Raw genomic sequence first — 15241 nt, forward strand, 5'->3', positions numbered from 1 at the left:
AAAAGTTTATCTTTTTTTTAAAATATAAAAATAAAAATAAAAAGCTTGTCTTTTTGACATGCTTCAAGAGATGTTTGTGGAATAGTTAAAACCTCACGAGCTTGGGAATTTTTTAAACTTCAAGGAAAGTTCAGATCCTTTTGCAAAACGCAAGAGAGGCCAATGTTTTTTTTTCTACCGATTTTTTCTTCTTCTTTTTTTTTATAATTGTTTTATCACGTCATTCAAATCATTGTGTCTGAATCTTATGTGAACAACTTATATAAAAAACAAGAATAAGAACAAGAAAAACAACAATAACAAACCAAGCCTTAAATTCCACTAAGTCAAGTTGATTATACGAATCCTTTTTCACTGATTTTTGCAATTATAGACAATTTAATTGGACAAATTCAGTACTACTGAAACATTATTATCTCATTTCAAGTCATTTTAGGTTTACTTCTACTCTTCTCCCATCCCTCGTAGAAACTCACTCTTCCTCACCGTCGCACTATTTGACTTATATTGTAGGTGTTCAAACCATATGAATTATTCCTCCCATATCTTATTTTCTATAGAAACTATACTTTAAAAAAAAAAAAAAACAAAAAACAAAAAAAACAAACAAAAAACAAAACAAATTTGAACAGGTTCAGGAGCTTGAGATGGGACTCTCACGATACTCAGATATGCAGGATTGTTGAATGCAAGACCTTGGATAAAAACGCATTGAGAGAGAACTTTGACAAAGACAAAATAATATACAGGGTATGGACTTGAAAATGCAAAAATATAGCTACAAAGTCCATGCTACATCCAGGAATGTCTTGCTCTATACTAGCTTTATCATACTACATAACATAAATTCTGCTTGCTGCTAATTGGTGCATTGTGGGAAGGAGTTGATGAACGCAGACAAGGAGTGGAGTTTGAGCTTTCCAGCTTATCTATCATGACTCAAACTTGTCAAGCTGTTGAAGCATTTCAAATATTGTGATATTATGCACCGGAAGAGGGGGCAGAAGTGGCATTCTGATCAGAGGGACTATTGTATGGTCCCTGCCCGTAAGAGTGTGATGCCTCTTGCGCACGACACGAACTGGAGGCTCTGCAGCCACCACTACCATTCCTTCTTCATTCACCACAGCTGATAGTTCTGCCCTTCTCCCCAAGCTCTCAGCAAACTGCTTCTCATGCATACCTCCATTCTTTATGATTTTTAAGAATTTATAAACATCAGAATTGATTAAAGATGAAGAAAATAATCATTACAGAGTTTGGTTTTGTTTTTTGTTTTTTTAATGAAAGTCATTATATTGTTGTAAGTCTATAACATACTAAATACATCACATGCCCAAGTCTAGACTTTTCAGCTGCAGAGGTGCGTATTCATAAAAATACAAGGAAGTTCATGCCTCTTAACATCCCACATAATTGGATCATTCAGTGTGATACTCGCAAACATTAAAAGAAACAAGCAATTTTTGAATGTACAACTGCCGCCTAAATAATTCAGTTCCATCACTATTCATGCCTAGTAAAACAAGATTTGGGATCCTGAGCAGCAAAAAGCTTGCTACTTTTTGGGGTTGAAGATGACTACTAATACATTCTACAACAACACAAAAGTCTCAACAACAATCAAGGGATATCCAGGCTACCAGGCACCTTTCAGTAGCAGTACGGAGCCACCAAGAGCCAGCAGTAGGAAAGATAAGTACTAAAGGAGTAAAATTGCACTAGAGAGCTATGCTACTTGTACGAATTATTAACCGGGACTGAATGGAATTCTGCTAAAACCATGACTTTTATTTATTGCATAATGTATCCAGAATTTTGTATCTGTTTACAATACATTTTGAATTTCCAAGAAATTTATGTCTGCAAAATGATAAAAGCTTTGTGGCAGGAAATAGTCTTTTCTACAGGTAGTAACTTGGGGACAAGATTAATAGTCAAAATGTTTGACACACAGCACAAGTACACCTTCCCCTGTTGCTCTAAGTGACTAATTAAAGGCACTATCCATGTGCGCAAACAAGATATTGCCTTTTTTATGTTGTCTGCTGTGCACAACAAAATTTGAGTGCTTGAATTCTGTAAGGAAAGCCCAAAAGTGTAGTCCCTCTGCTGTGTTACAAGTGCCTAATATATTGTCTTGCAGCTTAGGTATGGACGATGGAGTCTCAGAACTTGAATTCATATTTTTTGGTGGAGGAGATACAGTCATGAGTCATGATTATCAATTTCCAGTTGGATATCAATGAGCCAAAAAGTTATGACCAAACTCAGACTAAACCATTATGTCAATCATGATTGTTAACCAAATTAACAGCAGCATCCAGACAGTATTCTCATCTCTGGCTCAACTAGATAGTCAACTTTTCAAGAGGTTTTTGAAATCTACAAAACACTAATCATCTCCATTCAGTAGTATCTTGTATTGATGCATATTTGCTATGGCAATTACTTCAATATATTAGTGCAATTATTAAGTCATATTTTTTATTATAATATATTCTAATTTGTATTCTTTTACATTTTCCGTTATTCTAATCATATGGTAATTGATTTAAGCTTTAAATATATTAATATAGTGATAACATTAAATTGGTCAGTACTAGGAAGGATAGTATGATAATTGATTGTTATTTGATCCAATGACAAAAAAGAAAATGTGTGCAACCAAGTGTTCAATTTGTTTCAGTTTTGAAATATAACCAAATAAGTTGTTTTTTGTTTTTTAAGCTTTTGTATGTGACTCGTACTTTTCTTTCTCAGTATTTATTTATTTTTATAATTTTTGACAGTGATACTAAATGACCACTCAAGAAGCTTCTTCAGTTTTAACTCTATTGTTTCAAATTTAGAATCCACATGTATTTTTAATTCCTATAATAAAATTTTACACCCCTGATACCTTTCTAGGGCTATGCACAAGGTCATTATTAGTCTTTGCTTAGTAAACGTAAATTATATTTATTGATATAGCAGTTACTAGCTGCATGCATTTAACATGAGTTTAATGCACAAGACTTGAGTTTGACAAAATTGAATGCATTATTTCAGATTACTTCCATTTTAGTAACCATACATTTGGAAGCTTAAATTTCAGGTCTTGGATTTGGATTTGTGCAGATTTGACAAAACACAATACAAACTTGTATTGAGTTTCATCCAAATCCATACAAATCCAAATCCAAATCCAAAATCTGTGCTCCCAAACACAATCTTGATGATTGTAATTTAGTGGTTGTTGTCATGACCTGCCATGGCTTCATATTTGGAAGATCTGCAACTGCACTCTTTTCTTACTCCTCAAGTGTTCGTGGTAGTTTGGCTTGTACAAGCTACTTAAGCAAGCGGTTTACTTGCTTTCGCAGTTTAGATTAGAATTGTATTTCATAGATACTTTGATGATGAAATCTAGAGAAGTTCTAGCTTATTTGTGTTGGCCTAGGTGCGAGATGCAGAGCAAGGTTCATGGATTCACGCTTGATGACTGCTTGAAAAAGTTTTCTACCTTTACTCTATGAAGACAAAGTAATTCATCTCACAAAAATACTCAACTGCTACACGTAAGCATCCAAGTCTCTTTTTCCCGATCTTTTTTTTAAAATATATATATATTAAATAATACATTTTTTGGGAAAATAATTCCTAAAATGACTCTAACGTAATCTTGCTACTTGGTCTAGTGAAATTTGTTGACTCTGATGTAATTTCGCTACTTGGTTGTCCAAGGCCGCACCAACAAATCTCGTTGGACCAAGTAGCGAGATTTGCTTGGGAAAATGGTGTGGCCTTGGACGCGTGGCAAATCTCACTGGTTTATCTAGCAAGATTTGCTTTGGAATTAGGATTCGCTCATTCATCCGTCTTTGGACGCATGACAAATCTCGCTCGTTCATCCAATGAGATTTGCTTGCACATTGACTTTCTTCCTTCCTTTGCTTGCGGACGAACCAGCAGCAAAGAGAAGAGGGGCTTTGCAGAGCAGACTTCAATTTTGAAGGGAAGGTTGATGGATTTATCAATAAGGAAAAGTTTGACAAAATCGATAATTAATTATAAATTTAAAAAAAATATATTAATAAATTTTGTTATTTAAAGGAATGCTGATGGATTTATTAATAAGGGAAAGTTTGATAAAATCGAGAAAAATTTTAAAAGAAAGCATTAATAAATTTTGTTATTTAGGGGAAGGTTGATGGATTTATCAAACTAAGGGATTGTGTTCATTGAAATACAGCAAAATTAAGAGAGGAAGGGGAATTTTGAGGGTGAACTAAGATAGGAAAACTAGGAAATGGGCAAAGCAAAATGGTGAGTGAGGGAAAATGCGACCACAAAAAGAAAGATTTTGGGAAGCAGTACACCACAGCAAGCATGAATTGTGCAATTTTCCTTCGTTGCTATATAAGCTGTCCGCATTGGCCTCTTCCTGCCCCTTCAACTACTCTCCTCCTCCCTACACCGGCCCCTCCGCTGCTGAAATCCTCAGCAAGCGCAAGGACTATCTCAGCCCCTCCTTGTTTCACTTCTACGAAAAACCTATGAGCCTTAATTTCTCCGTCGATTAATTTTTCATATTTCATCCAATTATTAAGATTATTAGTTAACAATTTCAATAATTATTATTTTTAATTAATATTTAAATATTTTCTACTCAATAAAATAATAAAAGATTTCCCTATTTAATTAAATATAATCTTACTATTAGTGTATAATTGTAATGTATGATTGTTATATTAATTTATGATAAAAATAATATTTTTAACTAAATTATAAATTATAATTTATTCTATGTGAAAATTTAAATTAATAAATGATTCTTCCTCTAATTATTTAATTAATCATTAGTATAATAAATAAATAAAAAAGGAGAACACAAAAAATTCCACATGCACAGCAAATCTCGCTACTTGCTCTAGCAAGATTTGTTTAAATCTCATTGGACCAAGTAACGAGATTACATTAGAGTTATTCTGAAAATTATTTGTCAAAAAGGTATTATTTAATATTTAAAAAAAAAAAGATAAATGGGGAAAAAAACTCTGATACTAATACTCATCCAAGAATGAAATAGCCATTATAATACCGGTCACCTTCTAGTATAATCTTTTAAATTGGAAAACATTCGACAATGCTGGTAAGTTCAAACATCTCACACGCAAAACAGATTTCTTTTTTATAAAAAATTTAACAAGAATCAAAAACTTATAATGCATTCAAGGATAGTAAGGAGAAGGAACGTTGAAAAACCTTACATTCAAAGCAGAGGAGCCTGGCATTGGACATTTAACTGGTCGATCTTCATCTGGCGGCTCCATGGGGTGTTCTATCGGCCAGAACTCGGCGTTGCTTTCGACCCCGTGGCGCACATCCATCCCCCTCTCCTCACGCGAATTTCCGGTTTCATAGATCACTGCAACTTCGCTTTCCTTCTTGCCCTAATCCAGAAAACCACACAAGCAAGCATAAGCAACTGATTACACTCAAAATCCAAAAGGTCATCACATTGACACTCAATCGAGAAAAAAAAAAAGTACCCAAATTAAAACCCATATGTAGAGAGAGAGAGAGAGAGAGAGAGAGAGAGAGTCACCAAATCGTCCCCATATGAAAAACCCATAAAGAGATCATAAGATTATGCCAGAAACAGAGGCAATGTCATTCTGAGTCTCAGAGAGAGAGAGAGAGAGAGAGAGAGAGAGAGAGAGAGAATGAAGGGAGGGATGCGTGGGGAGAATTGTGGCGCAGTGGGATCGGCTGTACAGTGAAAGCGGAGGAAAGATTCCCCGAGCTGGATCTCTTTTTTGAGAATAGCTAACCTTTTGCTTTCTTTACTGGGACCCTATCTCTGGCTGTGCCCTTGAAGCTTTTCTTTGCTTTCCTGCTTTACGAACACCGCCGGTTTGTTTGAAAATCTCGCCATCTCACCCTCTCTCTCCTCCCCCGCACTTTTCTGCCTTTCTCGGGTTTTACAGAATATGCAGAAGACAGAGGCGCCAGCTGTTCGCCTTTGCAGCATATCCATACCCATCCCCAACCCCAAATTCATATAGCAACCAAAACGTCAGCATGTTCATCAGACGCACCTCAAGACAACCAAAAGCACCACCACCTCCTGCATTCTTACTCTTCCCTAGAGATTTTGTGCTCTCATTCTCACTTGCATCTCTCTTTCAAGCAAAAGAAAAATCTAGTTGCTTTTTTAGAAGCAAATTTTTTGACAAATATACAGAGTTTTTTTCGAATTTAATATTATTTCAATAAAAATTATTTACAAATAGTTAGGATGAAATTTATTTTGGAGTAAAAAATGTTGGTATGTTTTTTAAACAAAAAACGCGGAATCATCTAATATTTTTTAAACAAAAAATAGATTATCAAGTAATTTTTAATCTAGGTCAAAACACACGGGTGATAGGTGATCATTAAATGACGCTACAAAAAATGGCGATTTTAACTAAAAATACACTGGATAAATTAGTATTTTTTTGCATGCCCCATGCTTGCACTTACCAAACTAAACTTACTTTGAAAACTTAAACAACCCACTTTAGGAAGAAGGAGAGGGTAGAAAAGGGCCCCAGGGCGTAGCTCAGGTGGTTGAGCGGACTACGGGTGTGTCTCTCACGAGGTCAGCAATGAGCCTCCCGGGTTCGATTCCGCCCCTGGGCTCCTGGTTTACCCTCCTCGTGGTGATGTGGGGCCGGATCCGGGGCGTGGGATTAGTCACTGGCCGGTGCGACGGACCGTAAAACGGACGTCGTTGACGGTAGGTGGATACCCGGACGTACCCAAAAAAAAAAAAAAGGAGAGGGTAGAAAAGGCAAGGTTTATAATCTATCTTTAAGAAGATCGAAACATGAAAAAGGTTGTGCTTGTTGATCTTATAAGGCTTAACATCTTATTTTGATACAAACAAATAAGTGTAACTTAGCATATTTAGTTAAGTGATGACATTTCAAGATACAACCATGAGAAAGTGAGGTCAAGTATACAAAATGATTCATTAAAACTTATATTTCAAAGGAAGATGATCATATGAAGCCTAAAAGCATTGATTCAAGGATAATTTAATAAAACTTGAATAAAATGATCACATGGAATTTTTTAAAAGCTTACATCAAATTCAAGCGATCAAAAATTGAAAGTTTGAAAGAAGCTATAGGACATGTTCATACATGAAAACTTCAAGGAGTTCAAGAAATGAAAAGATGAAAGAGTTCATAGGACATATTATGTAAGTACTTCAAGTATACATTGATATGAAATTCGTTGAAGCTCATTAGATATAAGAGACCTAAACTTTTTAATCTTGGAAAATATTTTTTAAACAAAACAAAATTTCAAGATTTAAGAAGCAAAAAGAGTTTTTGAAAAAGAAATCTTAAAAAAGCATTTTGAACTAGACAGAAGCTTGAATGAAAACCCTCAGTAGGCTAACATATTTAGTGTTTTTAAGATAGACAGATAGAAGGTCGTCAGGCTACTAACCAAACCTTGATAGGCGCCTGACATGATAAATTGAGAAGTCTGATTGGGTTCTGCTAGGCAACTGTCACCCTTCTGCCTTTGTTTTTAAACTAAGTTTTAAAGTAATAGATGCCTAACCAAAAGGTGACAGGTCACTGCCACGCAGGAAATTTCAAAATTTTTATAACGGTAAAGTTTTTTAAAATTGATTGCTTGGGGCTCAAATTTGTCTAAAACTTGGACACTACTCCAAGTAAACTTGGGGATCAAGTAAGTCACTCTCTTTCCCTTACTCTCTTTAATTTCTAGCAAACATATAAATTGCGTGAATGATTTAATTTCTTAATCATAAATACTACGTAATTTGGAATTGGAGTAAACTTAAGTTTAATTTGGTTTTGAAATTGTGGAAATTAAAAGAGAGTACGTTGGTTGATCAATAATTTGCGCAAACCTCAAAGGGAGTACGTTGATTGGTTAACACCCAAAGACAAAAACTGAGAGTTTATTTAAATTCTGAGTTATTGAGAATTGGAGTTGTGATTTGCATTGAAGAAACAAATTTTATTACTACGGGGCTTAAATCAAATTTATATACATAAGGACTGTTAACAAAAGTTGATAATTGCTATAAAGTTTTTTTTATTGAATATTTAATTGATTGAATATATTGTAGTTGAATGGTTTAAAGTTTGGTTGATCAGTTGGTTATTGGTGAATGGTTGTGGATCGAATATTATTTTTGAGAATTGAATAAAGACTTAAGTATTTGTTGTGTATTGGATAAATTAACAAGAAATCAAGAATTCATTAAACGTATTAAAAGAGGTTAAGAATGCATAAAAGATTTAAAATAAATTTTTACTAACCCAATTTCCCTCCCCCCCCCCCCCCCCCGGCGCCCTTCTTGGGATTACACCTTAGTTTTCAATTGATATCAAAGCAGGGTTATAGCAAATCCTAACTAGTAGCTACATAAAGATCTAGATGGCACACTTAGGAGTAGCTCCCTTTGGAGAGGGTCAATCCTTAACTAGGCCTCCCATATTTTGTGGTTTTAATTATACATTTTGGAAACAAAAGATGAGAATTTACCTTCAAACAATGTATTAGAAAGCTTAGAAGGTTGTCACACATGGTGATTTAATTCCTACTAAAACCGTAGATGGCAAAGAAGTACCCAAAGAAGAAAAAGAATGGACCGACAATTACCATAGGATGTTACAAGTAAATTCAAGTGTTATGAATGCATTGTATCGTGCCCTTGATATGAATGAATTCAATAGAGTCATGACATGTAATTTAGCAAAAGAAATTTGGGAAAAATTATAAGTAACCTATGAAAGGTACTATTGATGTAAGGGACAATCGAATCAATATGCTCACTAGCGAGTATGAAGCTTTTGGAATGAACCTAGATGAATCCATCACTAGTATATACACTAGGTTCACGCACATAATAAACTCCTTAAATGCATTAGGAAAAACTTACGCCACCTATGAGATTATCCGAAAAATTCTTAAAGGGTTGCCACCTATATGGGAACCAAAAGCCACTGCAAGAACTGAAGGAAGAAATTTGAAAAACACCTCCTTAGATGAACTCATAGGTTCTCTCCTCACATATGAAATAACAATGGATGAAAGAAGTGGAAAATCTAAAGCCCAAGAATCTATTTCTTTTAAAACTTCAAACAAAAGCTATAGTGATGAAGATAAAGATGAGATGGATGAAAATGAATTAGCCTACATATCCAAGAAGCTAACAAGAATTCTTAGAAGGAAAAAAAATTCAAAAGAAAAATTCAAAACTCAAGTTCAAATGAGGAAGAAACTAAGAAGAAAGAAATAAAGAAAGAACTACTTACATGCTATAATTGCAAGAAAGTTGGACACCTAAAACCAAAGTGTCCAAAACTTAAGAAAGATTCTAAAACGAAAAAGAAAAAGGCAATGAAAGCCACTACTTAGGACAATATGAGTACAAGTAGTTCTGATAATGAATGAAGTGACCAAGAGGTTGCATGCTATATGACTTGGGATGATGAGGAAAGCTCCTCATCCAAATCCTTAAATAGTTCTTATGATGATTCAGCAGAAGAATCCAATGATGAGTGCATGACATCTTATGAAGAACTTCAAAATGATTTATTCAAGGTGCATAAGATGTTAGTTTATGTGACTAAATGATACACATCATTGAAAAATAAGAATGAAGAAGTTATGAAAGAGTTAGAATCCCTTAAACTTGTTGAAAAAGAAAAAGATTTGAAAATCAAGAATTTAGAAAGTAAGAATGAAGTTATGATAAAAGAGTTAGAAGCTAAAAATCTTACTGAAAAGGAAAAAGATTTGAAAATCAAGAAATTAGAAAGCAAAAATGAAAAGTTTATAAAGGAAATAGTAGACTTAAGATCCCAATCCTCTATGGAAAATGAGAAAGATCTATATATTTCTGAATTAGAGAAGAAAATTAGAAAAATATCTCAAAATCAAGAAAAGAGCAAAAATATACAAAATTCAGAAATTCATGATCTTAAGAAAGAAATTGAGGATCAAGCCAAAATCATTTACAACTTCACAAAAGGAAAAGAAAATTTTGACAAAATGATTGATCACAATGAATGTCCTTAAATAAAGAAGGCATAGGATTTAATGGGGTTGAGAATACAAAGAAAACGAATCTCTACATGGGATACTTTACAGAAGTCTCTAAAGATTACGCTAGCACCTTCTCAAATGCCTACACACACACCACATGTTTTCTTTGTAAGAAAAAGGGACATGTAAAGTTTGAATGTCCATTAAAAAAAAAAGGGTGTGAAAACTAAACAAGTATGGAAAGAAAAAAAAAATTGATATCAAATCTATGGAAAATTATACAAGGATATTGAACAAAATTGAAATAGAGAATAAGGATAAAATCTTTCAAACTTATTAATGCTTATCTTATTGAAACCAATGAAAATTGTTGGCCTTGATTAATGAATGAATCATACAAAGATTAAATTAAAAAGTATTAAGATATATGAAGCTTGGGAACTCATATGAAATCAAAGAAAATCTTAGCCTATTGCTTGAGTTTTTTTTAATTAAGAAAAGACACTTGAGAATGAGAACAAATTGAGCAATATTGTAGTACAATGCACATGAAAATGATATGCTCCATCCTTAAATGTTATGCTAATATGCTATATGCTACATGTGTATATCTTCAAATCTCCAAAGACATGAATATGATTGATGATTTGTAGCTCACTATATATTGAAAATCGGAGCATGGAGTTATTAAGCATGATTTAGAAGCATAAATTTTGATATGATATTGATATATGAATATGATTTGATTAATTCTTGACCATGCATGCTAATGATGGATCACATGGATAAATTGAAAATTTTGCATCTAAATAATTTAGTATCCATGAGCAGTGCATAATATGACATTAGCATTAGTATCTATGAAATATATTGGTATTTATGAATATATCAATTAATATTTGAGCATGACAAGTATAATTATATCCATGAGCATATTATGACATTGACATGATTTTGGTATTTGATATTAGTATCCATGAGTATATACATGATATGAATCAAATGTTTGAAACATGGATGATAAATTTAGAAAGTATAATTGGTATCAAATTTGAATGTATTAAATTCAGGGGGAATATTATGACTCATTGCTTGTGTTTTGTTTCTCCTTAATTTTTCAATTGATATCATGAATTAATGAAATGTCCAATTAGTATTATTCTTTAATGTTTTAATTGGTATCACAAATTCAAAAATTCAACTGACATCATGAATTAATGAAATTTTAAATTGATATCATGACAATTTGACTATTGAAGCACACTACACATGCCATATTGAAAAGTAATGAATTGAGTGTGTACATATGTTTGATATGCATGTTTGATATTCATATGCTCAAAATATGATTTTATTTGAACTTAATCATTTTCTATATCCTACTCTTTTTGATTGATGTCAAAAGGGGGAGAAGTTTTGAGAAAAAATTGAGCATGGTATTGAAAAATTTGAACATGATATATGTATCAAAGGGGAGAGAAGTATTTGAACTTGAATGATGATCTTGAACTTGAATGATGAGCATTATAGTAAAAGAGTTTTTGAAATTGATCTTGATATTGTTAAGTTTGTTGAGATGATGCTTATTGTAAGGGGGAGTCTTTTTAAGGCACACTTAAATTTTTTGCTCCTTATTTATCATCATCAAAAAGGGGGAGATTATTGGCCTTACAAGACTTAACATCTTGTTTTGATGCTAACAAACAAGTGTAACTTAACATATTTAATTAAGTGATGACATTTCAGGACACAACCATGAGAAAGCAAGGTCAAGTATACAAAAGGATTCATAAAAGCTTATATTTCAAAGGAGGGTGATCGTATGAAGCCTAAAGCATGGATTCAAGGATGATTTAATAAAGCTTAAAGAAAAAGATCACATGGAATGTTTTCAAAAGCTTACATCAAATTCAACTGATCAAGAATTAAAAGTTTGAAAGAAGCTATAGGACATGTTCATACATGAAGACTTCAAGGAGTTCAAGAAATGAAAAGATGAAAGAATTCATAGGACATATTATGTAAGTACTTCAAGTATACATTGATATGAAATTCATTGAAGCTTATTAGATATAAGAGACCTAGAGACCTAAACTTTTTAATCTTGGAAAATATTTTTTAAACAAAACAAAATTTCAAGATTTGAGAAGCAAAAAAGAGTTTTTGAAAAAGAAATCTTAAAAACAACATTTTGAACTAGAAAGAAGCCTGACTGAAAACCTTTAGTAGGCTGACATATTTAGTGTTTTTAAGATGGACAGACAGAAGGTCGTCGAGCTACTGACTAGACCTTGACAGGCGCTTGATGTGGTAAGCTTGACTGGGTTCTACCAGGCAACTATCACCCTTCTGCCTTTGTTTTAAAACTAAGTTTTAAAGTGACAGACGCCTGACCAAAAGGTGATTGGCTGCTGCCAAGCAGGAAATTTCAGAATTTTTATAATGGTAAAGTTTTTTAAAATTTATTGCTTGGGGCTCAAATTTGTCTAAAACTTGGACACTACTCCAAGTAAACTTGGGGATCAAGTAAGTCACTCTCTTTCCCTTATTCTCTTTAATTTCCAGCAAACATATAAACTGCGTGGATAATTTAATTTCTTAATCATAAATACTACGTAATTTGAAAATTAAGTAAACTTAAGTTTAATTTGTTTTGGGATTGTGAAAACTGAAAGGGAGTACGTTGGTTGATCAATACTCTATGGAAACCTCAAAGGAAGTATGTTGATTGGTTAACACCCAAGGACAAATTAACTAAGAGTTTATTTAAATTTTGAGTTGTTGGGAATTTGAGTTGTGGTTTGCATTGAAGAAACAAATTTCATTACTACAGGGCTTCAATCAAATTTATATACACAAGGTTGTTAACAAAAGCTGAGAATTGCTATAAAACTTTATTGATTGAATATTTGATAAATTGAATATATTGTAGTTGAATGGTTTAAAGTTTGGTTGATTAGTTGGTTACTTTATTGGTGAATGGTTGTAGATTGAATATTGTTTTTTAGAATTGAATAAATACTTAACTATTTGTTGTGTATTGGATAAATCAACAAGAAATCAAGAATTCATTAAATGAATTAAAAGAGGTTAAGAATTCATAAAAGATTTAAAATTTTTTTTAATAACCCAATTCACCCCTGTTAGCTTTATCGTGATCCCAAGAGGGTGGTGAATTGGTATTTTTAAATTTAATCCCCAGGTGAATGTTCTAACACCAGAATGTTCACAACCTTAAGGACAATATAGTGCAAGTAAATATACTAGAATTTAGTAAAGCAATTTATTTAACGCCACATGCACTAGAAAGCAACAAAGTAAAAGTAGCACACAGAGATGTTATCGAGGTTCGGCCAATTGCCTATGTCCCCGCCTTGGCTAAGTAGTACAAGGATTACCACTATAACTTGCTCACTTAAACGGGTGGAGCGACACATATACAAATAATGTCAATTCAAGGGATGACCTTAACCAGTACATACAATCCTTACCGGGCTGGATTACCGCCCTCTCAGGCCATGCCTAGAAACACTCAGATTTTACAATCAAATGGTACAACAGATAAGTGCGTTCACATAAAGCAGATTTGTACCCAAATAATATGCTCAATCAAATATGCATCAATAGCATGGATATAGTGTAAGCTCAGTGATGTAAGATTTTTTCTATCAATACTCAACATAGTATAGTCAATGTAAATCTCAAGAGTATTCAACACAATACGATCAGTATGATGCTCAAGAATAATCAACACAAGCAGTGGCTTGGAATCTAAACAGAATATTTCAACAAAACATCAATATTCCAAGTATACTGGGTAGATAATCAAACTAGTTTCAGAATGGTTTTCTTCAATGAAATAAGCACAAAGCTAGTTTGAAAAGATTGCTTGCTTGTTTGAAAAATTCTTTACACACCAAAAACAAAAATTTTGGACACTTGCAATGGAATGCAAATATCCCAAGCTTTCTTGGTTTAATCCCACACGAGATTTACAAAGGAGAAATCCATGGGATAAACCTAAGCTATGCTCCCAATAAAATGAATTTCAAGAACACACAACAATGGGAGTATTAGCACAGAGCAACAATCACATAAACAAAGATGGAACTCTCACACTCTCGGATTTTATCAAAGGGATGCAAGTTTGAAAGTGTTAAGGCACAAAATGGATTTTCAAGAGAGAGAGAATTTTTGCTAGTCTTTTTTCTAAAAATTTTTGTTAATTGAGCAAATGGACTTATATTTATAGCTAGGTAAAAAATTATTACCGTTCGGGATATAATGGGCATTATTAAAAGGTCTCAAAAGATTAAAATTCAATTAGCCTGAAATAACCTTGTTTTACTGCAGTTAATTTATTTTAACCGGCTGGAATTTGGGTGGCTGAACGGAGGTTCGGTCTCCCAAACAGACACAACAATAAAAGTATTCTAGGCTGATTCAATCGCTTGTGTCTTGGTTCAGCAACCTGAGCCAAAGTTAGTAGCAAAGCTGTGTAACTTCGGGTGCCCGGTCCTAGGTTCGGGTGCCTGAACTCTTGTGTTCGGCCGCCCGGGGCTGATTTGAACTAAAATCCTTGGTTGCCCGAGTTGGTGAACAGTCCCTTTCAAAGGGTTCGGGCACCTGAAGAAGATACATGCATTTATGGTTCGGTCGTCTGAGGGATGGTCAACTGACTTTGTCTAAATTCGGGCGCCCGAGGAGTTATGTACTCCAAAGGTTTGGTCACCTGAGCCCTTTTAACTTGCTTAGATTTGTTCTATTCTGAGCACAATTAAGACACACTCATATATTTTATGCTATGTGTGTGAGTGTTGGAGACTAGGGTCTTGCTATGGTTTTAGTTGAGCTTACACTATATCTTGAGTGCATGATGTGCATGTGATAAGCATGCATCCACATGCCTAAGTTACTATTACAGACCCATATTAATACAGACCGATATGAATATGAATTTCAATTACAAATTACAAATCTTCACGGTCTTCTTGTTTCCTCAAGTGTCCTTCCTTGGAATATTAATTTAAACCTGCACAGGCACTTGTTAATCATCAAATATCAGTATTTGTCATTATCAAAACCAGGTTCGACCTATAAGGTCAACATTCTCCCCCTTTTTGATGATGACAAATACACCACGTAAAAATATGGGTATAGCCTAAGAAGGCTC

General features: G+C 33.6%; 1 protein-coding gene across 1 annotated transcript; it reads right to left on the bottom strand.

Annotated features, from left to right (window-relative positions):
* Positions 1–679: 679 nt before the first annotated feature.
* On the bottom strand, positions 680–6088 carry LOC131154239 (uncharacterized). The gene is made up of 3 exons (XM_058106879.1): positions 5591–6088; positions 5253–5435; positions 680–1190 (listed from the first exon to the last, which is right to left on the bottom strand). The coding sequence occupies exons 1-3, from the start codon at positions 5615–5617 to the stop codon at positions 933–935; spliced, it is 468 nt and encodes a 155-aa protein (XP_057962862.1). The 5' UTR covers positions 5618–6088; the 3' UTR covers positions 680–932.
* Between the last annotated feature and the right edge of the window lie 9153 nt (positions 6089–15241).

This window comes from Malania oleifera, chromosome 4 (assembly GCF_029873635.1).
Source record: "Malania oleifera isolate guangnan ecotype guangnan chromosome 4, ASM2987363v1, whole genome shotgun sequence".
In the NCBI taxonomy this organism is placed as follows: Eukaryota; Viridiplantae; Streptophyta; class Magnoliopsida; order Santalales; family Ximeniaceae; genus Malania; species Malania oleifera.